The sequence below is a fragment of the Leptopilina heterotoma genome, unplaced genomic scaffold (assembly GCF_015476425.1).
Source record: "Leptopilina heterotoma isolate Lh14 unplaced genomic scaffold, ASM1547642v1 Lhet_44, whole genome shotgun sequence".
Lineage (NCBI taxonomy): Eukaryota > Metazoa > Arthropoda > Insecta > Hymenoptera > Figitidae > Leptopilina > Leptopilina heterotoma.
In genome coordinates this window covers 2,172,035-2,198,658 of record NW_025111084.1, presented here as the reverse complement: position 1 = coordinate 2,198,658, position 26,624 = coordinate 2,172,035, and the positions used below count along the sequence as shown (strand labels likewise).

Below are 26,624 nucleotides of genomic sequence, written 5' to 3'. Positions count from 1 at the left end.
AAAAAAGTACATTTTTTCCATTGATTTTAAAAATAAGTTAATATTTTCAATGCGCCACTTTTGGAGTCGCAAATTTTTGTATAAAAAATAAATCATTTAGAAAACTAGAAAATATATTAAATAAAAATGAAATAAGAATAAAAAAATGTACCTTGAATAATTTACCTCCAGTTAAAAATGGTAAATGTCCAATTGGAGTCCTTCCGTTCTTCGTAGAGAATTTTATACACAACACTCGTTTCAATAAAATATTTGAATCAGTATTAAATTACTTTTTTTAAAATCTCTATCTCAAATTAAAAAAACTAGTCAATTTTGTATTTAAAGTACAATTTATAAAAGAATTTTCAAGTATATTATTATAAATATTTCCAGAAAAAAATGAATATATTTGAATCAGAATTAAATAAATACTTAAAAATAAATAAATTTTTAATTCTCGATCATAAATTGAAAAAAATGGTAAATTTTGTACTTAAAATATAATTTATAAAAGAATTTTCAAGTCTATTTTTTAATATTTTCAGAAAAAAGAAATATATTTGAATCAGAATAAATTACTTTAAATAAATAAATTTTTAAATAATTGTCAATCTCAAATTGAAAAAACTAGTGAATTTTGTATTTTAAATATTAATTTATAAGAGAATTTTCAAGTCTTTTTTATATTTTCAGAAAAAAGAAATATATTTGATTCAGAATAAATTAAATTACTTTAGATGAATAAGTTTTTAAAATTTCTAAGCTATTTTAATATGTAAAGAATATAATTTGCTTTTAATTTATGATAAAAAACTGATTTATTCTCAAGTATTTATTTTAATATTAAGAAAAAATATTTGTTGTTAAAATTTTTATAATATACTTGAATTGTTGAAAAATTTCTAAACATTTCCTACGTGTTTTAATGATTCAAATATTTTTTTTTATATCCCGCACTGACTCTAACACTTTGAAAAAATTATTTTCAATTTTAAACTTTAAACCTCGAAAAAATTGCTGTGATTCCATTTTTTTAGTGATTTTTAATTTTTCTAATTCTAATTTTCATTTTTGCAATTTTGGTTCACTTTGCAAAATATATGGCGCAGTCCCTTGTTTTGTCTCTGCAAAAGAAAACAAAATCGATTTTTCAATTTTCGAATTTTTCTTGGTATTTTCTTTAAAATATTAATATCATTTGTAAAACTAAATCGTTATTAGAAATTACTTGAAAAATTTATTAATTCAAAAAAAGTTGCAATAAATAAAATTATTTCAGAAGAAAGACTTAAATTAGTAAAATTTTATTTTATTTTGTATTTGCTCCAAAAAAACGCATTTTGATAAAAAATTTATTTACAAATCTTCCATAATGTTTATCATCGATTGTAAATTTATATCGTTATTTAATAAAAATTACTTAAAACATTTATTTATTTCAAAAAAAGTTGCAATTAATATAATTATTTCCAAAGAAAAACTTGAATTAGTAAAATTTTATCTTTTTTTTTCATTTACTCCAAAAATACACATTTTGATAGAAAATTTTTTGAAAAATCTTCTAAATATTCATCATCGATTGTAAAATCATATCGTTATCTAATAAACATTTATTTATTCTAAAAAATTTGTGATAATTATAATTATTTCCAAAGAAAAACTTGAATTACACAAAAATTTTTTTTTTCGCATTTATTCCTAAAATATGCATTTTAATCGAAAATTTATTGAAATATTTTTGACAAAAACAACCTAACCTACAAATTTATTCATTAAAACACGATTTTTTCATGTCCGTACAATATTTTGATTCATTTATTGATTTATAACTGAAATGACTACGAAATATTTTGACAACAAAACCTAACCTAAAAATTTATCAACTGAAATCACGTTTGTTACGATTAAAACTGAAAAATTTGTAAAATGTCCCTAAATATATGTCTTTTTCCTGTAAATAATCACTACTTTACCTAACAAGTATATAATAAGACAGCAAAACATTCACAATAATAAAAAATTCGATATTTGTGTAAAATTATTCATCATTTTTTCCCTTACCTTAATGGAGAGCTCTCTCTTGCTGCAAACGATTGTCGGACAAAAGACGAATGCATCTGCGAACAAAAATGCAAATAATCATGAAATATTGTCTAGAAACAATGTATTTCTTACAATTTGACAATATTTTTGCATACTTTTGCAACATTATGAACTTTTGCAAGATATTTGTCGCGAAACGCAAATACAGCCATGGCAGCCATATTGGAAATAGCCGTGCGAGAGTCACGCATATTTCACGCCATGGCTAACATGGAACGATTTTTTATCAAAATATTCATAGAACAGTATGTCCCATTGCTAAAACTAGTAATATAATGTAAAATATTGATAAAAAATAAAAGGATTCACCTTTTTTTGATGGAATAATTATGGAGCACGAAGAGAGCCGCCATCTCAAGGAACGCTTACAACAGCAATGAAGGGCCAACGCTATGGTGTGCTCTCATTGGCTGGAAACCTTAGGGCGAAATAGATGCCTTCTTTTGATTGGTGGACAAGTTTTACTAAGTATTTCCAATTGCGCGAAAATTTAAAAATCGTTTTCTTTTGCGCAAATTATTTATTAAAATTTTTTGTAAAAGAGAGGTTAAAAAGTTTACAAAATTAACAAAATTGTCAACAAACGAGAAAGTAAATGTGTTTCATTTATTTATTTGGTTTTTTATTTAAAAATGTTAATTGGATCAATGACGTAACACATTTTTGTCACTTTATGTGTTGAAATCTTTTGTTCTTCTTGTTTTTCTGGTTAATAAACAAATAAATAAATACGATAAATACATATTTAGACAACGAGGGAAAAAAAATTTAATTTTTATATTTTTCTCTGATAACAACAATGAAATATACTTGTTTGCTATAAAAATATCCAGGTGTGTATTTTTAAAAATTACTGTTTAATAACTATATTAATTTTTTTTCTTTACAGATTTTTTGTTTATAACCTCAAAAATTATTTATTCTTCTTGCACCCGCACAAAAATTCGTAAATACTAATAATTATGTAATATTGAATTATTTCTCTGAATTTTACATTTTAATTTATTTAATTTTATTTTATTTAATTTAACAATAAATATTTAATAAAATAAAAAAACCAAAACAAAAATGTGGTTTCTACTTTATTTATTTATTCTACTTTATTTACTTATTATTTTAGTATATTTTTGATATTATCAGTTTTATTTATAAGATATTATTTTATATATTGGTTTTTATGGTTTTTACTTTATTATTTTTACTTATTAGTGGATTTTTTATTTTATTATTTATTTATTATATTTATTTATAATATTATTAGATTTTTGTCATTATCAGTTTCATTTATTATAAAATTATTTTATTTGTCCCTTTTATTTTCATTTATCAGTGGATTTATTTTCTGTTTCGATTTTTAAAAAAATTATTGCAAGAATTACTTTTAATCGAGAAAAAATGAATTGGTTAAAAAAACGAATTATTTTATAGGCATATTTTCCTTCCGCATACGATTAAAACCTGAAATATTAAAAAAAAAAAAGTCGAGCGCTCTGCTTTTAGAAATTGCTCGAATTTACGTTCGAGTTGAACTTGGCAATAAACACCGACATAAAAATGAATTTTTTTTTCTCAAAAGAGAGCAGTTTTCTCCAGACCAGTTGAAGAGGAAAAGCTGGAATCGAGGAAGTGAGTGCTCTCAAGTGTCAGTTTTAAATGCGACTCTTTGACTGTCTTAACCGTCTTATAACGCACAATACCCGCTTGCGAGATTACGACTTTGAATTACGAGTACTTTCTTTAAAAGCAAGCGAGCACGTGTCAGAAAAAAAGTTATAATTTGAGAAAGTCGCGACGCCTTGGAAAGAAACATGTCAGATTAACTAATTTACAAGCGAGACGGAAACACCCTTTAATGTCAACAAAAAAAAAAAAAAAAAGAAGAAGGAGAAGAAGAAAAATTATCACTCTTTTCTCAAACACGTTTATTTTTCAGAAAATTTCCATTTTTTTCCTCCTGCAAAATTTGTCTCCTTTATTTCGTCACAATAAATTCAAATTCAGTCATTTTTTTTTGTAATTAATAATTTACTGTAAATTAACTTAAAGAGAATTAATTTACTGAGAGTTGACTGTGAATTAATTTACTGAAAATTTACTGAGAATTTATTGTAAATTAATATACTGAAACTTTACTCTGAATTAATTTATATTTACCTTCCTTTTATTAAATTAAAAAATATGGAAAAATTATTTTAGAGGAAAATAATAAAAACTAGTTTCTCTTTTTGACTTAAAAAATAATTTTTATTACAAATTAAAATACAAAAAAATGCAGTCATCCACAATTCAGAGACAATTAAGTACTTACAAGTTAACGAACATTAAAACTTAAAATTTATCTAAAATATCAGTCTTTTTGGAATTAATATCATCTAGAAATTTGTATTCGAAAAAATTAGCGTCTTTTTATTTGATATTTTTGATTTGTTATTCCTTTCATTTGCAATTCGTTAAAAATATTTTTTTCAAATATTTCTCGACGAGTTTCTATATTCAAATTTCAATCATTCTTCCAAAGAATTGATTTCAACATCCATTCTTGATCCACATTCTCATCACATGGAGTCAACACTGGACCGTCTTTATTATCGCTCGACACCGTCAGACACATTTCTGAGGATTTGTGAATCAATTTCCTGGTCTGGAAAAGAAACAAAAAGAAGATAAATTTAATACTATTGATAACAAAAATTTGTGATAAATTAAATTTTAAAAAAGAGGAAAAAATAAAATTAAAACGAGAAAAATAGAAAAAATGAAATTTAAATTAAAAAATTGAAAAAAAAATATTTTACCAGACATTGGACAGAAAAATTACGAAAATACGAGATTGGAAAACAATTGTATAATTTAAATGAAGAATTCTTTTTCATAATTTCTTGAAAGTTTTAAATATAAAATTTCAAAGTATTGTTTTAGAGAATAATAAAAGGGGAATAAAGTAATTTTAAATTTAAGTGAAGTAAAATATATGATTACCTCCTCATTATACTCCCACTTTTGTCTTTCGAGACCATTACACATCATAATTTTCACTTTTGGTTTAATGTGTTGAGTATCTTTTTCAGGTGCATCCAAACAAACACTTTCGTCTGTCATTATCACGCCTTCTTTGGTCATCACGAACATTTGAACCAAATTCGGAGGATTTATGCAGGGAACAATCATTACGTTTCCTGCTGGATGATTGTACGTTCCCTTCGCCATTGGCCTCATTAAACAATTTTCCGACCTCACGTGTTGAATCTAATTAAAATAAAAATAAAACGAACAGTAAGTCTCAGAATTAATTTTTTCATTCAATATTATTAAATAAAATATTTATATTTTTTGTACAAAAAAATAATTTCTTCATTCAAATTTAATACAATAATTTTTTTCATATTTTATAAAACTTACAATTTAATCCAATTTATTAAAAATAGAAATTAAATATAAAAAATAATTAACTATCTAATATTAAAATTTGAAAAAATTGAACATTGAAACTAAAAAATAAAATATAAATGAATTACATTCAAAAAACTGAATTGGAAAATTATAATTATAAAAAAATAATAATTTATAAAAAAAATAAAATAATAATAATAATTTATATTAAAATAAAAAAACGGAAATAAATAAAATTGAAATTTAAAATTACAAAAAGGAAAAAGAAAAGTTTTTCTGTCGATTTTCATTATTTTTTTTGGTCAAATTTCTGTACCTTGCCGAAAAATCGATCTTTCTTTGGAAAAAAGTGCTCGGGCCAGACATTGTCTAAATACCACTCGAAACTCTTGCACTTTAGGGCTTTTCTCATTTCCAATCGAGATCTCACTTGCTGCTTATCTCGCACTCTTTCAGCTTCTGCTCAAGAAAAGAATTTTTTTTTTATTAAAAATAAAAGGAGAAAAATTTAAATTTAAAAATAAAAAATTTTCTAATTTTCATAATAATAATAATAAATTGAATATCACATTCCGCTGGCCAGCGCGTAACATTTCTTAGTAAATAAATAAAATAGAAAATCTAATCTAAATAAAACGAAAGTTTAATTTTTTTTTAAATTTAGTTTTTAGTAGAAATTAAAATTTGATATTTTCGACTCACGTGGATTGAATTTAAAATAAAAGTCCGCCCACTCGTCCATCCAAACGAGAGCAACGCGGGCGAGATTTCCATAAAGAATTTCACCAACGCCCCCGGGAAATGTGTAGGGCGATGATTTTCTAAATAAATGACCAACATGAGAGCAAGGGGCAATTTCAATAGTTCCACCACATTGCCATACACGAAATGACAATTCAAGATTTTCACCGCCCCAAATTTGCATTTGATCATCATAACTGCCGAGAGCAAAAAAATAACTTTTATCCATGGAAAATAATCCGCCAGCCATTGCCGGCGTTTTAAATGGTTCGACAATATTTTCACGACGTTTCTTTAATACTTGTCCGCTCAATGTTAACCAACGAAAATGTAGATCCCAATTAAAAGCGCCCCAATGCAATTCAAAGGATCTGAAATTAAGAAGCAAAATATTAAATCAAAATTTAACAAAAAATCAAAAACGTAAATAAAATAGTAAAAATAATAAAATAATGAGAATAAAAATAATCAAAGTAATCAAATTTAACAAAAAATCAAATAAGAAAATAAAATAATCAAAATTGTAAAATAATGAGAATTAAAATAGTAAAAATAAATAGAATAAAATTTTACAAGTAAAAAATAAATAATTATTTAAAAAATAAAATGAAGAAATTTGTATATAATGTAATAATTACAAAATTGTAATAATAAAATTCGATTTTTAATCATTTTTCTCTGCGCAAAGCAAAGGTCAAAAATAAAAAAAGATTTTAATTGGATTTTACTTGTGAGTATTGTTGTTATTAAAATTAAGAAAAAAATAGAACTCTTTAGACATAGAAGCTGTCGATTTCATAAGACGGATATTAAAAGTTGAAGCAATTTTCAAGAGTCTCTCGTGGTATCAAGCTTTCTGTCGTGATCTAAGGCCAAAGATCAATTGGCGACCGCAACGATCTCAAATCATTGTAAATCGAACGATTGTTCCGGTTCGTGTGCCATATGCAATTCCGAAACATAAGATTAAATGACATCATTTTCAAAAGGTAAATAATAAGCAACATATTTCTGTATTTTATCGTAAAACGATTTACAGTCAAACAATCGATTGAGAATTTTTTTTTCTTTCAATTTCACATTCTATTCTACTTTTAAATTTAAATATTAAGTATTATTTAAATTATTATTATTATTGTTATTATTATTAAATAATAAATAACTAATAAATATTAATTTAAATTAATATTTAATTTTAAATATTTTTACTATTTTCTTTTTACTATATTCGATTTTTAATTTTACTAATCACAGAATTTTTCAATTTAAACTAAATAAACAATTGAATAAATAAATAATAATTACAAATAAATACGTATGTAAAACATTTTATAAATATTAATAATTAAAATAATAAAAATTTAAAATTTATAGTAAAAAAATAAAGAAAAAAAATAATCTATGATTTTTTTATAACAAGTGGGAAAAAAATAAGAAAGATTGAATTGTGTGCAAATTTTTTAAAAGAAAATTTACCTGACATAACTGAAGGTGTCGTCATTAATGATATCTATCACTGGAGCAACAACTCTGGTTCGATTTTTCGAAATTGCTTCAAGTAGAGGCTCCAACCATCCTAAAGAAATAAAAATTTATTTACTTTTTAGAAAAATTTACTATTATTTATTATTAATAACTATGACTAATAAGTTTTTCTTGTTATCAAATAAGTTTTCTATTATTATCTGATATTAAAATCTTATAATATTAAATATAAATATATAGTAAAGTTAATAAATAAAATAAAATCTATATTAAAATTTTGTCAATATTTTGCAAAAAAAAAAACTGAGAAAAAAAGAATTCCCTTTTCTAAATTCGAATATTAAAATTTATATTTAAATTATCAGATCTCACCTACCAACCGTGCATTCACAATGTGCATCCAAAAATGTGAGAACTTCTCCTTTTGCCGCTTTAGCACCTAAGAGTCTCGCATTTATCAGTCCTACTCTTTTTACAGATCTCAGAACATACGTTGGAATCGTTAGATTTTTCACATATTCATCCAAAGGAGTCTTGAGAAATTCTGTTCAGAAAAAAAAATTAGATTAGTAAAAATAAATTTTTTATCATAATATTTTTAATAATAGTAATAATAATTATTTTATTTTAATAATTTACTATCAAAGTACGTTAAAGATTATTAATATTAATAATTTTAATAATTTTTTGTTAACAAGTTTGTTGTTAACTTCTCATTAATTAAATAAATAATTATGAAAAGAATTCTTATTAATTAAATAATTATTGTTTAATAAAAACAAAATTAAATACAATTCAATTTTATGCCTTTAGTACCTTATGCACGAATTATTAATAAATAATAAATGCCCGTGTAATTATCATAAATAAATAATAATAAATAGTAGATATTTTTTCAATATTTGTATTGATCCAGAAAAAATTAAAATTTCTGTGACTATAAACAAAAAATTGTCTTTCATTGAATCACTATTAAAAATAAAATCCTACCTCGATCACTATTATCATCGACCAAAATAATTTCCTCGAGCAATTGTCTTGGCGATCTGTTAATAACACTATGGACGGTTCGTAAAAGTGTACTCCAAGCTTCATTATGAAAAACTATAATAATTGACGTTTTTGGTAAACCATCAATATTTGCATAACGTGCTATGCATCTGCAATGAAAAATAATTACAATAAATTAATAAATTAAACGAAACATAAAGTCACTACTTCTAAAATTTAATATAATTTCCGTAAAACTAATGCTGTAACGTAATTGTAATGTAAATTGCAATATAATAAATTGTAATGTAAATAATTAAATAAATAATTTAATAACCAAATAAATGAAAAATTTTGAAATGATATTAAAAATTCTATGCTGAAACTAATTTAAAATGTAGAATTATTTTTATTTTAATGATTTATTAATAAAATTGAAAATTAAAGGAAAATACATAAAAGTAATTGTGAATGAAATTAATTACGAATTTAATGAATAATCAAGAAACAAACCTTTTTTTCCTAACGTCGGGCAACGTTCTATTCAAAGGAATGCGATCACTTGCCATTAAATTAAATCGATTTATTTGAAAAAGTTGCTGCATCACGTAAAAATCTTTCGAAGGAATTAAAACTGGATCTCCATCTCTTCCCTCAAAAGGTCGGGGATTAAACATATTTTTGTTGATGAGATCTAAAATACAATAGAAAAGACAATAGAATATTTAGAAGAACAAAATTTTACTCTAAAACTAATTTTAAGTAATTTATAAGTTTATTTTTGGATTTAAAAATTTTTAAATAAATCAAAATGATTTATTTATTGATAATATTATAGATATAGTTTATAATATTACAGAGGAAAATGAAGTAAGAAATATAAATTAAAAAACTAAAGGTACTTTAGAAAAAAAATATTACAAAAGCCAAAACAATTTTAACGGTGAAATAAAAAGTTTATTTTTAAATTTAATAAAAAAAAAAATTCTAGGCGTATAGAATAGGAGAAATTGTACCTTTCGTAATATTGGGACTTTTGAGAGGATCAACTGAATCGCCAATATAATGACCAACAACCACGTGAATTCCTCTTCGATCAATGTAATCTTTCTCCCTGTCTGAAGATCTGTAAATGGCAAAATTATTTTTCAAATCTATTTTTACAATTTTATTAATTATTCCATTTTCCATTTAGGATTGAATTTTATTTATCAACTTTGATTTCTTCATAATAATAATAAAAAATTAATAGGTAATAATAAATGTTTAATTCAATAAGCATCATCTTCTCTAAAAAGTTAATATTTTATTAGATATATCTTGTGGATTTATTTAATTTACAGACTTTATGAATAAATAAAAAATTAACTCATAAAGTCTGTAAATTAAATAAATCTATAAAATATTCAATAATTAATTATTTTAAATAAATTTATTAATATAACAAATTTTTAAAAATCTATTTAGAAATATTGTCTAACTTACCGAAAAGAATTAAAATTGTCATTGTCTTGAATATTGATTTTCGACCAAATAAAAATTAGTCCAACGACAAATATTATAAATAAGACAATAAGCTTAATTCGGCATATTTTTCTCACTATTGGCCACATCATTGCTCAATAAATTTATCTTCTATAATTAATTTTTTTTTCTTTAGTTTAATTGCCCACAATAATCCAGACGATAATCATTTGTAAAAAAACAAGGAAATTCCGAAATTCAATCTTCTATTTGAAATTTTATCAAATACATTAAAGTGGTCCATTATCTTCAGTTCTTTTTCTATTTCCTCTTATTCGTTGTTGTCATCATTGAATTGTAGAAATAACTTTTTTTTTCTCTTACATATCAGCACTGCAATAAAGAAATAAAAAGTTGTAATTAAATAGATAATTTAAACTGAAATAAAATAGAATAAAATATAATTAAATAGAATTAAATAGAATTAAATAGAATTAAATTTATTATACTTAAATATTAATTTGATAATTTCCAATGTTTTTCAACAAAATATTTAGAATATACTTTTTACTCTTCATTCTTGCAATTTTAAAAGACAACGTAAATGTGCATTTTGAGAAAATTAACATTTTGTGTAAAATGTACCCACGCACAATAATTGTATATAATTTATATTATATAATGATTACTTGTGTGAAACTACATGTGTTTAGAATACCCAAGAAATTCTTTGTTCTTAATTCAACGCTACAATGATTAATTTAATTCATTGAGAAATTCTTCTTCCAAGAGAGCAATTTACCATTTAATTTTACATACATTCAACACTCAACATTCTTTAACAAAATTAATATTATTTTATTATTTATAACAAATCAAACCGACTCAAAAAAATTTAAATAATTATATTATAATTAAGTAAAGTTATAGTTGTAAATAATTTTTTATTTATTCAACAGATAATTAAAATTAATGAAACAATTTAAATTTCAAATTTTATAAACAAGAAAAGTATTTTTTATACTAGTCCTATTTTTTTATTTATTATTTATAAATTTATTTAAAAATTATATAGATATTAATAATAATTATTATATCTTTCTTTTTCTAAATTTATTTTTGTAATTTTTTTCCATTCATATAAATAACTGTAAAAAATAACAAAATTATTCAACTTTAAATTAAATTAATAATAAAGAAATTATCTTCGAAATTAAATAATAAAGAAATATTCTTTAATTATCAAATTATTATAAAACAGATTGTTATTAATTTTCTTCGTTATGAATAAATCTTAATATTTTGAATTATTTTTTATGAATTGATGAAATTGATAAAATTTATGAAACAATTATGAATTTTTAAAAATTATACAATATTAAAAAAAAGGTAAGAAATATTTTTCAGAAATAAAAGAAATGCTTTTTTTTAGTCTCTCACCTGAATTCATTCATTCTGATGAAAATTCACAATTCTTATGAATGAAACATCCTGTAAATTGGACGAAATACAACAATAAAAATTCCCTTTCACCTGGGCGTTTACTTTTCAATACATCGCGAATAAATCCTTGGATGCAATTTAAACGATAATATTCTTCGTTTCTCCATAAATAATATTAAAAAACAACAATAAAATAAAATTGAAATTCATCCATTGAATTTCAAACACACTTTTTGAATCTTATTTAAATTTTTATCTTTCCTTTTTTTTATAGTAAAATTTCCATTAACGATCTGTGGAAAATTAGAATTGTTGATGATATTTTTCGAGAATCACTAATAATAAAATTGTATATAAAAAAAATAAATAAATAGATAAATAAAAAAAAATATCACAAACAGTAAATCGTGCCCTCGTCTTCTATGGTCTGGTTAACCAGGACTGAAATGGCTGGCTCGATTCTTCATCCAACTTCTGTAATTTGATGACGTCATCTCACCAACTGTGTTCGCAGGTTTCAAGGTAGTGGAGGCCGAACAGGTCGAAAACCTTCTTTATTCTCTCGTTTACAAAACAGGTGCAGGGCAGTAGTCCTTCGACAGAAAATGTGTGATAAAAACAGAATTTTTTTTTTTAACAAGGGAGACAATAATTATTTATAGGGAAAAATTCCCATTTCTATTTGCAACTAATTTTTTATTTTATTACTTTATAATTATTATAAATTAAATATTTGTTTTTCTGGTTTTTCTATTTATTTACATTTTACTCTTTTTCCTTATGAATTATTTAAATTTTACACCTTTTACTTTATAATTATTTATATTTTACTCTTTTTAGTTTATAATTTATACTTTCTTGCTATTATTAAATTCCAATTCCTATTTGCAACTAATTTTTAATTTTATTACTTTATAATTATTATAAATTAAATTTTTGTTATACTATTTATTTAAATTTTACTCTTTTTACTTTATAATTAAAAAAATGTTGTTAATAATTTTATAAAATAGAATAATTGGAAATTAATTGTAAAAGCGACTTTATATTTCTTCTAAATGTCGTTAAATTTGATAAGTGACAAAAATAAATTAATATAAATAAAATTAGTCTCATTATTGTCTGTTTAATAATAATTTTTGTAAAAATAATAATTTTTCTACTGATAAATAAATATTATAACAAAATACATTTATAATATAAGGATACACTTAACAAAATGATTAAATATTGCATTAAAAAGATATAATTAAATTTCTAGCATATTTACTAATTAGCATAATTTTGGTTTGTTTATTAATATTGACAAAATGTTTATTTACAATATGAGTATTTAAATCGCCTGTCTATAGGCAACCAACTAAGCACGGGAGCAATTTTTCATTCATCATCAAAACAATAACATAACCTAAAAAATTTATGAAAATAAAATTTAAATTTTTATAACGCTTTAAACTTTTTGAAACAATCAAATAATACGATGTTAACACAAGATTTTAGTTGTTATAAATACTCTATAGTGTTTTTTAAACAACAAAGTGTTTTTACTACATAAAATTTATAAAATAGAGCCAATATAACATTTTTTTACCTGTTTTCAGTTCTTCGGTTTATAACGACAGAGTTGCAAATTTAGAGATGGTAACTAATTAACTTTTATTGTTGTAAATTTTTGCAAATAATGTAAACAATATTTAATAATGAACCTTTTTCTGTATATATTAAATAAATGAAAATAAATAACAAAGTACAGGATTGTTATGACCGTTATGACGCAGTAAACTTTCGTAAAAGACCGTAAGCATTCGTAAAAGCCGTAAATCACGAATTGCTGATAGTATATATATTAATTATTACTAAAAACAATAATAATATTTGAAATATTCTGAATTTACCAAGAAATTTAATAATGAAATCTCAAAACTTAAATGTCAAGTAAATTTTCAATTATTAACAACAAAAATTTACATTATTTTGAATTTTCCCGCTCTAAAACCGGAAGTAAGAGTGCATACACAACAACTTCCGCAAGATATGGCATCATTTTCCGATTTTCCTTTTTCAAAATTTTTAAAAAGATTCGACTGTTTGGAAATAAGATATTGATAATAAAAGGTACTGACAACGCAAAATTTCTATTATTTCGAGTAAATATATTATCGTCAATTATTCTTGTTTTCATTTCATCAGTTGGTAAACAAGTTACGCATATTTGTCTCTTGTGAGTTTAGCTTGTCAATTCCTGCAAAAAAATACAATTACCATAGTGCTTACAAATTAGAAAATCTTTATCTCTAAAATTATTCGATAAATATTTTCTCCCAGTGTTTGTTTTTGTTTGTTTTCTAATATTTTTTTTTTGAGAAAATGCATCAGGTTGCAAAGAATGCAACAGAAAGGTTAGGTTAGTTTATTATTTAGAGAAATTCCAATCTTGAAATTGACATTTTGATTGGTTGAATGGGATGCATTGGACAATTTTTGGAGCGGTGAACAGGCAAAATATGGCGAAATCGAAAATAGTAAAGTGCGCGAAAGACTGTCAGTGATTGTTGTTTACCATAAGTTCGTATAATAAATGCCACGTTTCCAATCGAGGAGTAAAGTTCTGATATTGATTCCAAAGTGATTTTGGGGCAGAATAAATAGTTTTGATAAAATAGTGACCTTTGCTTCGTTTTTTCTAATCTTTTTCGTGTTTATTAAAAGCGGCGCGCGATGCAACTTGGGATAGCAATGGTGGGCGCGTGATTTTGAACAAAATCGTGATATTGGTGATAAACGGTGGTAAGTCGATTGAAATGAATGAAAAATCTTGTATTTTTAATTAATTTTCTTACGAGGTTTGTTTGATTTGATTTTTCGAATTGGTTAGAGGACCCACAATTGGCATTGAAAGTTCTGACACGCCCCCACCCCGAGTAGTGTACGCATTTCTATACGAACGTACGATTTTGAGGTTAAGTTCTGTTTCTTTGTAATAAATCGTGTCAGGTGTTGTGAAATGGGAAATTTTTAAGTATTTCTGTATTTTTATCAGTTTCACTAATGAATGTTTCTGGAACAAGTGAATTTTCCTAAAGATTAAAAGTAATAAACAAAGGGTAAAAGTTTGCTTTCTGGAAAATGGCGCGTTCGAGTAATAAATGGCGCTAATGTGACTTGTGTGTGACTGTGCTTCGTATTTTTCATTATTATTCAAATTTTTCGTTTCCAATTTAGGAATAAGTGTTATTCAAGTTTCTAATCGTGTTATTTAAAGGGTGTGAAATATTTATTAATTTCGAGGGATATCGAGAAATGCGGAGATAAACAGAAAGTATTTGAATTTTTGAATTTTTAAATTAGGCCCAATGAGTGATAGTTAATTGAATCATTCACCACAGATTTACGGTTTCTTTGGCAATATTAATATGTTAGAAATTAATTAAGACTTGTTGGTTCATTATTATTTTCATGCATGTTTTATAAGTTTTTGTGAGAGAAATAACATAATGCTTACTTGTATCAGTCACTGGCTTTGGGATTCTAACCTATCTTTTTTATGTTGACGATTCAAAAGATTGTTTGTTAAATTTAAAAATTGGAATAATGGAATATTTACGTATTGTTGTTTTGATTCAATTTGAATTGTTTCTCGTGAGCATTTAGTGGGGATGTTTTTTCGTTTTCAATTCTTTAAGACCATTGTTAGAAGAATGTCAATAATGTTTGATTGGCATATGTTTAAAATTATTTTTGTTAAATTGATTTTCATTTTTTGACAGGAGGAAACTTTTTTTGTAAAATAATTCACAATGGCTACGAATAAAGGGCAAAACGTTCGGGCCCTTGTTGAATCTGTGGGTTTGGATACTCGAAATCTTAATGAGGGAGATTTAAGTGCATTGACACTTTCACATAGCGAACAATATTCGACAAATGATTTTGAGGCTTATACGAGTATTTCTGGAGATTTAGAGTGTATGAATGCGGAGGAAGTTATGACAACCGATGAGGAACATGTTGTTATCGAACAAGAATCAGAAACTGAGGGCGAGAGTGTTCTTCCCGATGTTGAAATGGCAGATGTTTCTGATAATGTTCAGAACGAGCAAATTATTTACACGACGGCAAATCAACATAATCAGAATTTAATTTTCCAAACAAAACCAACATTGCAAAGAGTTCCTGTCTCTACAATTCAGGTAATTTGTCATTCAAAATTTTCTCTTTCTTTTTTGAAGAAAAAAATATTTATTGTAAATTTTTTTCTTTAGATGAAATCACACGTTGGCCAACCAACACAGAGTCAATCGTTCATGATCGTCTCACCTGCTGGCGGACAAGGAAACAGTCAAATTTTGAAAATTTCCCACCCGTCTGGTACTTCGCCGGGACAATTACAAAGTTTGGCTCAAACTCTAATAACAGCAAAATCAGCGGATGGAAATATTGTTCAATTACGTTCGGCACAGCCGACAAAACCGATTATGACGACAACTCAATCAGGAACAATTACTTTGGGAAATGTTCAAGGAGTGAAGACAATTCAATCTTCTAGCATTAAAAGACCCAATCAAACTGGACATCAAAATCGAAACGTAAGAATATTTCTCTACATCAATTTCCTTTTCATTTTATTTTTTCTTTTTGTAATCTTTCTTTTTCTCGTAATTTCGAAAATTTAATCAATTTAAATTATCAGCAGGTTTATACAAAAATGATACTTGCCGGTAATCAATCACAAACTGGTCAAGTTTTATTTACATCGCAAGGCGAAAGTCAACAGGCGATAAAAATTATAAGTAACAATTCATCGCAAAGTATATCGAATCCAACAAAAACAATAACTTTGGCTCAAGCTCAACAAATGGGTCTTCTAGGTCCCAGTAAAGTTCAACATATTCTACCATCTTCCACAACACAGAAACAGGTACGAAAAAAAACAAAAATTGTCTTCTTAGTGACTTTGTGTTTAAAAAATTGTTTCTCAAATTCTTAAAAATATCTATTTTTAGGGAATTATTGTTAATAAACTAATGCCATCTTCGGGTTCGGCTTCAAAAATGACTATCGTTTCGAATTCAATAAAATCGTCGCCGGCTAAAATTTTACCAGCGCCGACATTACAGACGAAAACTATTTCATCGTCACCTACATTGGTTAGTAAAGGGAATATGCAACATCAAACTGCTCAAAAAGTTATAATTCGACAGGTAAATAAATTAAAATTAATTTGAAAAAACCAAAAAATTATTATGTTTTGTTTTCGTTTAGAGTTAATTTTTATTATTTTCTGATTCTAATAGGAGAAAATAAATGTTTTCTTTTTCAGAGTTCCTTGAAACCAGGAGCGGTACTCGGTGGTGGGCAAGTAATTAGAATTCCTGCTAATCAAAATATCGTCACGTCAAATCAAGTGCACCAAATCCAAATGCCCGGACGTCAGGTATTGAAATTTACAAATTTTGCAATAATTACCTCATAGAAAGGAAGTATTTTAATTTTGCATTTAAAAAAAGAAATAATTTTTTAATTAATAATTTTTTGATTAATAATTTTTTTATTACTGTTATAATTTCAGGTGCAATATGTTCGATTAGTGAGCACACCGGCCACTGGAACAAGTAATGTTGTCACTGTTGGAAAGGCAAAGCCTCAAGCAACTCTTCAAACTGTTGGTGTTCATCAAAAAATTGGACCTCAACCACAAATTGTCAAAGTGAGTTTATTTTAGTCTTGCAATTATTATTATTATTATCAGCGTATTAAAGTATTGTAAGAAAATACAAGAGGAATTTTTATTAATATTTTAACAGAATAGGAGAATTTTTATTATTGTTTTAATAGAATGCAAAGAGAATTTTTAAATTTAAATTTAAATTTTTTTTATTTTAATCGAATAAATATAATTTTTATTAATATTTTAATAAAATACAAAAAGTGTTTTCATTCATATTTTTCTAACAATTTAGGCAATCAGAAGTGTCACACCGAAAGGGGGACCAGGACAAAGATTGTTGATTCCTTCAGTTGGCGGTCAAGGTAAAAGTGCGGTCGCAATTCCAGCTTCAGCTCTGAGCCAATTGGCCTCAGGTCAAGCGGTTATTTCTGGAGGTTCAAATGTTGGAAATATTGTTGTTCTCCCTGCTCAATATCTTCAACAGGTAAGAATATTTTTTCTTTACTAATTTAGACAATTTGGAGTTGTCAGAGATCAGGGAATTTAGAAAAAAAATCAGAAAAGGTAAAATTGGTCAGGGGAAAAAATAGGGAAAAATCAGGGAATTTTAAGAAAAGTAAGACTGGAAAAATATTAAATTTTAATAATAAACCCTCAATTTTATTCTTTTTTTTAACAACGATTAATTTTAAATAATTTCATTCTTGAAAAACAATCAGAACCTTTTTGTTTATTAATTATTTAACGAATAAATTTACTTTTAAAAGTTTAGAAAATAATTAAATTTTAGAAGAGTTACGTTTACAATTTTCATAAATAATTGAATTTCAAATTTTTGTTTATAAATTATTTAACGAATAAATTTACTTTTAAAAGTGAGGAAAATAATTAAGAGGTACGTTTACAATTTTTATAAATAATTGAATTTCAAAAGGTTTTAAATTGAAATTTTAGAAAATTCGAATAGGTAGTAAATAATATTGATTAAAAATTCAGAAAAAGTTAGTTTTTGAATATGTATTTAATTAAAAAACTTTCAAAGAATTAAAATTTTGTAGAATTGAATTATTTTCAGACTTGTTTTTTGCGAAATTTATTTTTTTTTATTTATTTATTTTTTTGAAAAATTAAACTCTCAAATAACTTTCTCAAAAATTATTAAAAATAATTGATTTAGAAAATAATTTCAATTAAAAATTCTAGAAAAGAATGTTAGTTAAAAAATCTGGAAAATAATTGAATTTTGAATCTTAAAAATAATTTTAGAGAAAAAAGTATTTAAAAAAATTGAATTTGAATTTTAGTAGAAAATTACAAAAAATAATTAGATTGTAATCTTGATAACAATTTTAGAAAAAAAAATTATTAATAATAATTGAATTTGAGAAGAATTTTAGTAAAAAAAATTAGAGAAAATCATTGAATTGAAATCTTGAAAATAATTTTGGAGAAAAATTATTAAAAACATAGAAATTAAAATTTTTAAATTGAGAAAAAAATTTTATTTAAAAAATTTGAAAAACAATTCAATTGAAATCTTGAAAATAATTTTGCTTTTGTATTTATTAATTATTCGTTATTAAGTTCTTTGTACTAACCGATTTCAAAACCGTTAATCAAGAAATAAATAAATAATAATAACTTATTAATAAGTGAAATTTAAACAAATTTAACTTGCGAAACGTTTGTTTAATTTGATTTTAATCACATTAGCAGAAAGATGACTTAAAATTGAAAACACTCCATCAATCGACGTCGAGTTTGCTGAATAGTTCACAAGGTTCAATTGGTTCACCTGGAAATATATCAATTACATCATTCAATGAGAGTAAAATGTCACAGAGATCAGCCGCAAATGCCGAACCAAATGGAATTCGTCCACGAAAACCTTGCAATTGCACCAAATCTCAATGTCTCAAACTGTGAGTAACGATTTTCTGTTTTTTTCTCTTTGCTTATAGAAAGAATCTAGGAAAGTAATTGTTAAAAAATTAAATGATAAATAAAATCTTGATATTAACGGTCGAAGTCAAATTTAAGTGATCGTTAATTTATAATTTATTTATAATTAAGACTACCGAGTGATAAAGTCAAAAAATTATATTAAAATTAAATTTAATTGAACAATTAATTAAAAGTAATTGTAATTACTTTTATATTTTCAGATATTGCGATTGCTTTGCAAATGGTGAATTTTGTCACATGTGTAACTGTAACAATTGTTCGAATAATTTAGGAAACGAGGAAGAAAGACAGAGAGCTATCAAATCATGTTTAGAGCGTAATCCAAATGCTTTCCGACCAAAAATTGGAAAAGGTCGCGATATCGGTGAGGATATTGTCAGAAGACACACCAAAGGTTGCAACTGCAAACGAAGCGGTTGCTTGAAAAATTACTGTGAATGTTACGAGGTTCGTTATTTTTTTATTCGTTCAATTCTAATTTTTTGCTTCAGTAAATTTAAATAAAATAAACGTTTTTCTTTCACTAAACGGGTAAAAAAATACTATTTGTCTAATTTCACAAATTGTTGCTATTTTGTATAGTTTCTCAATTGTACAATTGTTACTATTTTGTAGAATAATATTTGTACAATTTGGCAATTGTTGTGATTTTCTCTTGTTTTATTCAGGAGAAAAATTTTGCTTTAAATAAAAAATTGCTTTTCTTTTGTTTTTCAGGCGAAAATCCCATGTTCTGCAAATTGTAAATGTATAGGTTGTCGAAATGTTGAGGAGACACTTTTAACGAAAAAATCATTGAAAGATTTAGCTGACGCCGCTGAAGTTCGAACGGCACAACTCACTTTGAATAAAGCTAAAATGCAACAATATTTGGATTCCACCGCTTTTAGACCAGCGGCCACTTCAAATACAGGAGCAAGGTTAGAATTTTAATATAAAAACTATTTTTGTTTTTGTAAAAATAAAATTAAAATATTTGTGGCAAATCTGATTTAACTTTTTTCGATTTTCCCCCTCTTTTTTCAATTGATTTTCTAACTTGAAATTTTTTTTTCTATTTTTCAGACAACCATTTAATTTCCTAACAGACAAAGTTGTCGAGATAACATGTCAATGTTTAATGGCACAGGCAGACGATGCCGAGCGAAATATGATTGACGAGGAGACATCGCAGAAATTGATAATCGAAGAGTTTGGACGATGCTTGAAGGAAATTATAGAATCTGCCGACAAAGCAGAAAATATCTAGCATTATATTACTTCACAAGAGAAAAGAATTTCCAATTTTTACAATCTTGCGCATTAAAAATCGATAAATCTGCTTATTTGCAAGTCTTAAAAAAACAAAAATGACTGATGAAATTAATGCGAATACCAAAGACGGTATGGACTATAAAAAAAAGAAAATTGTTTCGAGAAGAAAAATTTGGAATCGAAAAAAAAGAAGATACAAAAGATAAGAGAATGCACGAGAATAGCGAATTTTTAAAACTAACCTATTTTTTTTTAATCAACTTCTATCATTTAAAAAGCGTGAGTAGATCTTGACAATTTATTCTGAATTGGAATTTTCAAAAGCTCATTGCAATTGAAGGGGAATTGTGAAATTTGATTTGTATATAAATATTATAGGGAATAATTGTGAGAATATGATGTTAGCATAATATATCAATTAGCAAAGAAATTAATTTTTCTTTTGTCTCAAGAAAGGCGAAAATTCAATTTAAATCGATCCTTTTCAAAAGAAATTGTTCCATTCGTCGAAATGAAATTATAAAAAAAAAAGGGGAAAATTTCAATTTAATTCACCGCCTACTTTGTAAAGTGTACAAAGATTCTAAAAACGAAAAAAAATGACGAGGAGGAATTTTGATATTTTTAAAATTTAATCTTGTTTCGATACAAAAATAGTAATAGTAACTTTTCTTTACGTAAAAAAATACTTTCAGAGTTTTCTTTGAAATTTACAATGTTCAATCTTTTTTCCAACTATTCACTGAAAGTATTTAGATTTAGTTTTAAAATTTTTAGTTATGTAGAATTTTTATTTCAATTGTGAATAAATATTCACATTTAAAACACGAAAAAAAAGAATGCATTTTGAAAATCTCTTTTTAGTAAATTGTTTAACGATTTATTAACTTTTTTCCATTAGGATAAAATAGATTTTAAAAAAAAGTAATAAATTATACTTTTTCTGTTTTGTATTTCAATTGTCAATCAAACACAGTTTTTTTTTCTTTTTCTCTCTCTCTCACACACAGATTGTTTTTAGATTGACAGAATATAGACGAAATATATATTAAAAAAAACAGACTTTACACTTATTTGTAGAAATAATGTAAGAAACAAGAAAAAAATGTATAGATAGGAGTCGATTGAAGTATATATATAAATAAAATATATTATTATATTCATAAGAGTTGATAAATTGCGAACTTTTCGGTGAAAAATCTGTGTTCAATGACATTGTAGCTATTATTATCAAATAGCTTTGCGAAATTTATCATGTTACATTTCTACTCATTAAATTATCAGAGATAAAAATTTATCATTCATTCGCAATAAAACCTTTCATTCAAATTTCATAATACAAAATTCGATAATTTTGTTCAATAATTCAATAACGAAATTTCATCTCTTGGAAGAATAATTAAATTTTGAATTCATTTGTGTCAAAATTTAACAATTTTCTTTTTTGTTTCTTTCTTTTCTTTCATTAATTTCGTCGCATCTTCTTCAATTGATTCTAGGGCAGAATCGGAAATTGTTTTTACTGTTATTGTTGTTTCTTCTTTCTCTCTTGCAGCGTCGGGACAATCTTTTTTCAAGTGCGTCACATCACCGCAAATATTGCAAGCACCACCTTTTGGATAGAGACCCTTCGGATTATCGGGACATTGTTTTGCAATGTGCCCTTGCTCACGGCAAATAAAACATTTTGCAAATCTGTAGTCATCTGATTTTGTCACTTTACATTCAAAATGTGTGTGCTCTGTTGAGCCGCATTTAAAGCAAATTCCAGTCGCTGATTCTTCTTTACCAAGTTCGGGACAATCGGACAAATTGTGACCAGCTTTGCGACAATGAAAACAAACTTGCTTTCTAACGCGTGCCAATGATTTCTCTGCTTTTCGCCTTTCGAGTTTCATTGCTGCATCGATCTCGGATTTTGGAATTCCTTGAAAATTAATTTTAAAAATTAAACTTATTAAAATTCTTTCCAAAAATTTAATTACATAGTTTTGTGAACAATAAAAATTATTTAAAAACAATTTTATTATTTTCATATATTTTTATGAAATTCTCTGCAAGAATGAAATTATTAAATTATTAAATTTCAAATTAAAAATGATAAATTAATTAGATTTGAATTAAGTTATGAATAAAAATTCAAATGAATAATAATTAATTAAGCAATAATATCTATTGAACTATCTAAATAATAATTAATTACAAACCTTTAATAATCATCTGCTGCTTAAGTTCTTTTAATCGATCAGCATCTTCTTTTTGTACAGGAAATCCGTCGTACATGACAACTTCAATTTCCATTCCGTTGATCATTAATTTCGTCGATGGAACGGGTTTTCTCCTTTGATGTTCCTGGTCGTCTCTAGTTTTCGGCTTTCTTAAATGATGTTGTTTCATATTTGGCCTCTGCCTTTCAAATCGATTAAATCTGTTCTGATTTCGATCTTGAATGTTCGACTTTTCCTCAGAATTAAAAGATTTATTTGATTTTCCGAAATTAACTTCAGTATTCCAATCATTTTCTTTGGTGTCAAATACAGATTTCTTTTTGTTATTTACAGTTTTAGTGTTTTGATTTTTATTCAATTTGTCACTATTTGCAGTTTCATTGTTTTGATTCTTATTCAATTTGTCACTATTTGCAGTTTGATTGTTTTGATTCTTTTTTTTCAAATTTCTTTTTTGTCGTTTACTTAATTTCTCTGTGGGTTTTGTCTTTAATTCTTCTGAATTTTCCTCCGATTTCTCAGAGTTTTCTATTTTCGTTTTCTTCTGTTTTGAAACTATTTGCTCACTAATTTCTGATGTTTCAGTATTCGTACGCTTTTTCTTCTTTTTCATCTTCTTCTTCTCCTCTTTCTCTTCGTTCTTTAGTGGAGAAACATTGGAATTTTTTCCTTTAGATTTTTCTGATTTCGTCTGTTCATCGGAATTAATTTGTTTAGTTTCGAATTTTTCACTAACATCCTTCACAAGATCAGTATTATTTTCTCCTTGCTTTTCTAAAGCTTCTTTGAGTTTTTTCTTCTTTATCTTTTTCTCGCTATTCTTTTGAATTTTACCAGAATCTGCAATTTTTGATTTCTTTTGTTTTGTTGGTTTATCAAATTCCGCCCAATTATTATTTACGGGGAGGGATTTTTCCTTGTCCTCAAGTAATTGTCTTGCAGTTTTAGTTTTTTCTTTAGTCACCACTGATTTTTCTTTTGCCAAAGAATCCTCGAGTTGTTGTTTCATAATATGCCATGGTGTTCCTTCTTCTCTTATCTTCTCATTTGAGGCTTTAGAACCTTTTGCTCTTGCAAAACGTGTCATCTGTGAATAAATTATCTATCATGAATAATAAAGGAACAATAAAAATAACAATTTAATAAATTATATATACTTTACTAAATGTGACGTTTAAAGTGTTTAAATAAAAATTCCACGTGCAGAATTCTCACTCCATAATTAATTTAAAAAAAAGTAGTAAAAGTAGCTTTTAGTAGCTGAAATCTAAAAATAGTAACCAAATAGTAGCATAACTTAAAAAAAATAGTAAATAGTAGGTTTTAGTAGATGAGTGCGAAGCCTGCACGTGTTCGACAAAATAAAAATAGTTAAAATTATTCAAAAAGAGTTATATTAACAAGTAATTTAGAAATTATTTAGGAAAACAATTATAATACAATATAGAAATAATTGAAAAGAGTAACAGAAAATATTCGTAAAAGAATTTTAATTAAAAATTAATTCATATTTATAGGTTAAGTCACGTGTATGTCCTTAAAATCAGAGTAGTTTTACTTCAAAAATAGTGGGAAATAACTTACAATTATTGAATATCGTCAGAAAATAATTAACAATTTAACATTTCTTTTACAACAATGTCACTGAAACAAAATATTAACTTTTATTTATATTTTTCTAAAAAATAAACAGATTCTTCATATTTCAACAATGTCAAAAACAAAATTTACAAAATATGAAAGGTGTGGAAGTAGCTTAATGTCAGGGTGGTGAATAAAACCAAGTTTCTTCTGATTGGACATAAATATTTCCAGGTAAATTTACCAACCAATCAGAAATGCTTTTGGTATGAAGTAAATATCGATAATTATCTCGAATGTATCGAAGTGTTTTCGATCTGTCACATAACCTCTAAAAAAATCTAAACATTTGCGGTGTTTATGTTATAGTCCTATTAGTCTTTAGTTAATTAAATAATATTTCCAGTTTGTTCATGTTTTTGTTGGACCGTTGCATAATGTTTTTAGTAAATTTATTAAATTGTTTGATATAAAAATCATTGTTTATTAAATGCCTTCACTGATTTCGTCTTGTGGTGAAAATGAATTTTTTCTATTATCAAGTAATTTTAATTGTTTTCCTGACTATACAAATTCAGGATGTACTTAGCATTTTACCATTAATTCCACTTGGTTATGCGGGAGCAGGACTTGCAGGAATGTATGCTGGTTATACCTTTTTAAAATGTAAAGTCACAGAATGTTGTATTGATGAATATATTCCAGCCGATATTTGGCGTGAGTTCCTTTTTTTGTTTTCTATTTAGAAAAATTTTTATTTCTAAATTTAATAATAACATATACAAATTGACAATTTTATATTATTGCAGATCTGGATAGTATGCTAAAAAAAGAGTTGTACGGACAGAAAATTGCCCACGAGACAGTACTTAATGCAATTAGGGGGCATTTGTCTCATCTTCATCCGATAAAACCATTGGCGATGAGTTTTCATGGATTGCCAGGAAGTGGTAAAAATTTCGTTGTTCGAATGATTGCAAAGGCTCTTTTCAAAAAGGGTGAGAAGAGCGAATATTTTCACTTTTATAACGGACGGGATGATTTTCCCAATGAACGAGATATCGATAAATATAAGGTACGTTTTTTCTTTTTTTTTATTAGTTTACTTTAAGAAATATACGGACTTCGTACTCATCTACTTTTTTTACGATTGACTAGAATTTAGATACTTTTTTTCGATTATAAAAAAAAATTGAGTCGTCGAATTTAATTTTTGATGGCTACTTTTTTGCTACTTCTTTTCAGTCTATAATTTTTGCTACTTTTTCAAAAAAATTATCGAGTACGAAGCCTGGAAATAGGGAAAATGAATTTTTATTCAAATAAATAGAAATTAGTTCTTTTCATTGACTATTAAATTTGAAATCGCAGGCGGATTTACGCCAGGAACTTGTCAGCAGTATAAATCAATGTGATAGGTCTTTGTTTGTATTTGACGAGGTCGATAAAATGCCGGAGGGAGTTTTAAATGCGTTAGTGCCAATTCTCGATTACACGAGTTACTTTAAATTGGCAGGCGTCAACAAAAATAAGGCAATATTCATATTTTTATCAAACACTGGCAGTCAGCAATTGGTGAGGCGTTTACTTGAATTATGGGAGAGTGGCAGGAAACGTGAGGACACATCGCTTCAGGATTTCGAGAATTTAATAACAATTGGAGCATTTAATGAGAAGGGTGGATTTCATAAAAGTGATACAATTGAGACGAGTTTAATTGATCATTATGTGCCATTTTTGCCACTTGAAGAATCGCATGTTATTAAATGTGTTCAACGGGCATTTCATGATCGTCTCATTGAGCCAACTGAAGAAATGGTGAACGAGGTGATGGAACATGTGACATTTGATCCTCCACCTCATAATTTATATTCAAAAGCAGGCTGTAAACGAATTGAGTCAAAAGTCGATTTGGTTGTTAATCAAAAGAGAAGAAATTTTGATCTTTGATAATAATTTATCGAAAGGAAAAAAAGAGGGGGGGGGGATATTTTAGACATTGTAAACGAGAGTTCTAATTTCGTTTCTAGTTTTCGTTGAAAAATTCATCATGTGTGAATGTGCTCTTTTTTTATTGTGATTCTTAAATTTCGTTTTTTATTTTGAAGAATTAAAGGAATCTCTATGTTTAAATAGAATATTAATAATTTTTGTAGTCGCTAGAGTTTTTTCATGTTTTTTATATTTTAGAAACTAAGTTTTTAACGAAAAGTCGAAATAAGGTAGTCTATTTTTTTAACTTCTTGAAAATAATAAAATATTTATATACACATTCTGCTTCTATATTCGATTTTGTCATTTAATGGTATTTTTTTTATAAAAAATACTAGATA

At 25.6% G+C, this 26,624-nt stretch overlaps 4 protein-coding genes and 1 long non-coding RNA gene across 13 annotated transcripts; 2 read left to right on the top strand and 3 right to left on the bottom strand.

Annotated features, from left to right (window-relative positions):
- Nucleotides 1–938: 938 nt before the first annotated feature.
- Nucleotides 939–2,563, bottom strand: LOC122507048. Its single transcript, XR_006302076.1, has 3 exons — nucleotides 2,395–2,563; nucleotides 2,044–2,099; nucleotides 939–1,106 (listed from the first exon to the last, which is right to left on the bottom strand). It is a non-coding gene; the product is annotated as an uncharacterized LOC122507048 (long non-coding RNA).
- Nucleotides 2,564–4,343: 1,780 nt separating this feature from the next.
- LOC122506929 (polypeptide N-acetylgalactosaminyltransferase 3-like) lies at nucleotides 4,344–13,370 on the bottom strand. Of its 2 annotated transcripts, XM_043619361.1 has the most exons (13): nucleotides 13,190–13,370; nucleotides 11,998–12,191; nucleotides 11,596–11,891; nucleotides 10,177–10,548; nucleotides 9,708–9,817; nucleotides 9,205–9,385; nucleotides 8,692–8,861; nucleotides 8,078–8,245; nucleotides 7,693–7,792; nucleotides 6,178–6,587; nucleotides 5,792–5,934; nucleotides 5,065–5,331; nucleotides 4,344–4,726 (listed from the first exon to the last, which is right to left on the bottom strand). In XM_043619361.1, the coding sequence occupies exons 4-13, from the start codon at nucleotides 10,305–10,307 to the stop codon at nucleotides 4,586–4,588; spliced, it is 1,821 nt and encodes a 606-aa protein (XP_043475296.1). In that variant the 5' UTR covers nucleotides 10,308–10,548; nucleotides 11,596–11,891; nucleotides 11,998–12,191; nucleotides 13,190–13,370; the 3' UTR covers nucleotides 4,344–4,585. The 2 variants fall into 2 exon arrangements, with proteins under 2 accessions (XP_043475296.1, XP_043475297.1); XM_043619362.1 differs by having other exon boundaries at nucleotides 11,596–12,191.
- A 716-nt stretch (nucleotides 13,371–14,086) lies between these two features.
- LOC122506865 (protein lin-54 homolog) lies at nucleotides 14,087–21,775 on the top strand. 8 transcript variants are annotated; one of them, XM_043619257.1, is made up of 12 exons: nucleotides 14,087–14,385; nucleotides 15,366–15,785; nucleotides 15,858–16,181; nucleotides 16,286–16,513; nucleotides 16,599–16,796; nucleotides 16,916–17,029; nucleotides 17,165–17,302; nucleotides 17,556–17,747; nucleotides 18,980–19,185; nucleotides 19,429–19,675; nucleotides 19,946–20,148; nucleotides 20,294–21,775. In XM_043619257.1, exons 2-12 carry the CDS (start codon nucleotides 15,396–15,398, stop codon nucleotides 20,475–20,477), a joined length of 2,424 nt encoding a protein of 807 aa, XP_043475192.1. In that variant the 5' UTR covers nucleotides 14,087–14,385; nucleotides 15,366–15,395; the 3' UTR covers nucleotides 20,478–21,775. The 8 variants fall into 8 exon arrangements, with proteins under 8 accessions (XP_043475192.1, XP_043475191.1, XP_043475185.1 ...); XM_043619256.1 differs by having other exon boundaries at nucleotides 14,088–14,385; nucleotides 16,289–16,513; nucleotides 18,977–19,185; XM_043619250.1 differs by having other exon boundaries at nucleotides 14,088–14,385; nucleotides 18,977–19,185.
- LOC122506867 (uncharacterized protein DDB_G0283697-like) lies at nucleotides 21,469–24,452 on the bottom strand. The gene is made up of 3 exons (XM_043619258.1): nucleotides 24,295–24,452; nucleotides 22,690–23,797; nucleotides 21,469–22,409 (listed from the first exon to the last, which is right to left on the bottom strand). The coding sequence occupies exons 2-3, from the start codon at nucleotides 23,795–23,797 to the stop codon at nucleotides 21,904–21,906; spliced, it is 1,614 nt and encodes a 537-aa protein (XP_043475193.1). The 5' UTR covers nucleotides 24,295–24,452; the 3' UTR covers nucleotides 21,469–21,903.
- Nucleotides 24,453–24,608: 156 nt separating this feature from the next.
- On the top strand, nucleotides 24,609–26,435 carry LOC122506868 (torsin-1A). The gene is made up of 3 exons (XM_043619259.1): nucleotides 24,609–25,008; nucleotides 25,101–25,366; nucleotides 25,663–26,435. Exons 1-3 carry the CDS (start codon nucleotides 24,813–24,815, stop codon nucleotides 26,239–26,241), a joined length of 1,041 nt encoding a protein of 346 aa, XP_043475194.1. The 5' UTR covers nucleotides 24,609–24,812; the 3' UTR covers nucleotides 26,242–26,435.
- Nucleotides 26,436–26,624: the final 189 nt, after the last annotated feature.

Coding starts and splice junctions, on each gene's coding strand:
- LOC122506868 (XM_043619259.1), top strand. CDS start 24,813: ATGAATTTTTTCTATTATCAAGTAATTTTAATTGTTTTCCTGACTATA. Junction 25,009..25,100: donor TATTCCAGCCGATATTTGGC/GTGAGTTCCTTT, acceptor ATATTATTGCAG/ATCTGGATAGTATGCTAAAA. Junction 25,367..25,662: donor GAGATATCGATAAATATAAG/GTACGTTTTTTC, acceptor TTGAAATCGCAG/GCGGATTTACGCCAGGAACT.
- LOC122506867 (XM_043619258.1), bottom strand. CDS start 23,797: ATGACACGTTTTGCAAGAGCAAAAGGTTCTAAAGCCTCAAATGAGAAG. Junction 22,410..22,689: donor GCAGCAGATGATTATTAAAG/GTTTGTAATTAA, acceptor TTAATTTTCAAG/GAATTCCAAAATCCGAGATC.
- LOC122506929 (XM_043619362.1), bottom strand. CDS start 10,307: ATGATGTGGCCAATAGTGAGAAAAATATGCCGAATTAAGCTTATTGTC. Junction 9,818..10,176: donor GACAATTTTAATTCTTTTCG/GTAAGTTAGACA, acceptor TGCCATTTACAG/ATCTTCAGACAGGGAGAAAG. Junction 6,588..7,692: donor GACACCTTCAGTTATGTCAG/GTAAATTTTCTT, acceptor TCTTAATTTCAG/ATCCTTTGAATTGCATTGGG.
- LOC122506865 (XM_043619250.1), top strand. CDS start 15,396: ATGGCTACGAATAAAGGGCAAAACGTTCGGGCCCTTGTTGAATCTGTG. Junction 16,514..16,598: donor CTTCCACAACACAGAAACAG/GTACGAAAAAAA, acceptor ATCTATTTTTAG/GGAATTATTGTTAATAAACT. Junction 20,149..20,293: donor ACTTCAAATACAGGAGCAAG/GTTAGAATTTTA, acceptor TCTATTTTTCAG/ACAACCATTTAATTTCCTAA.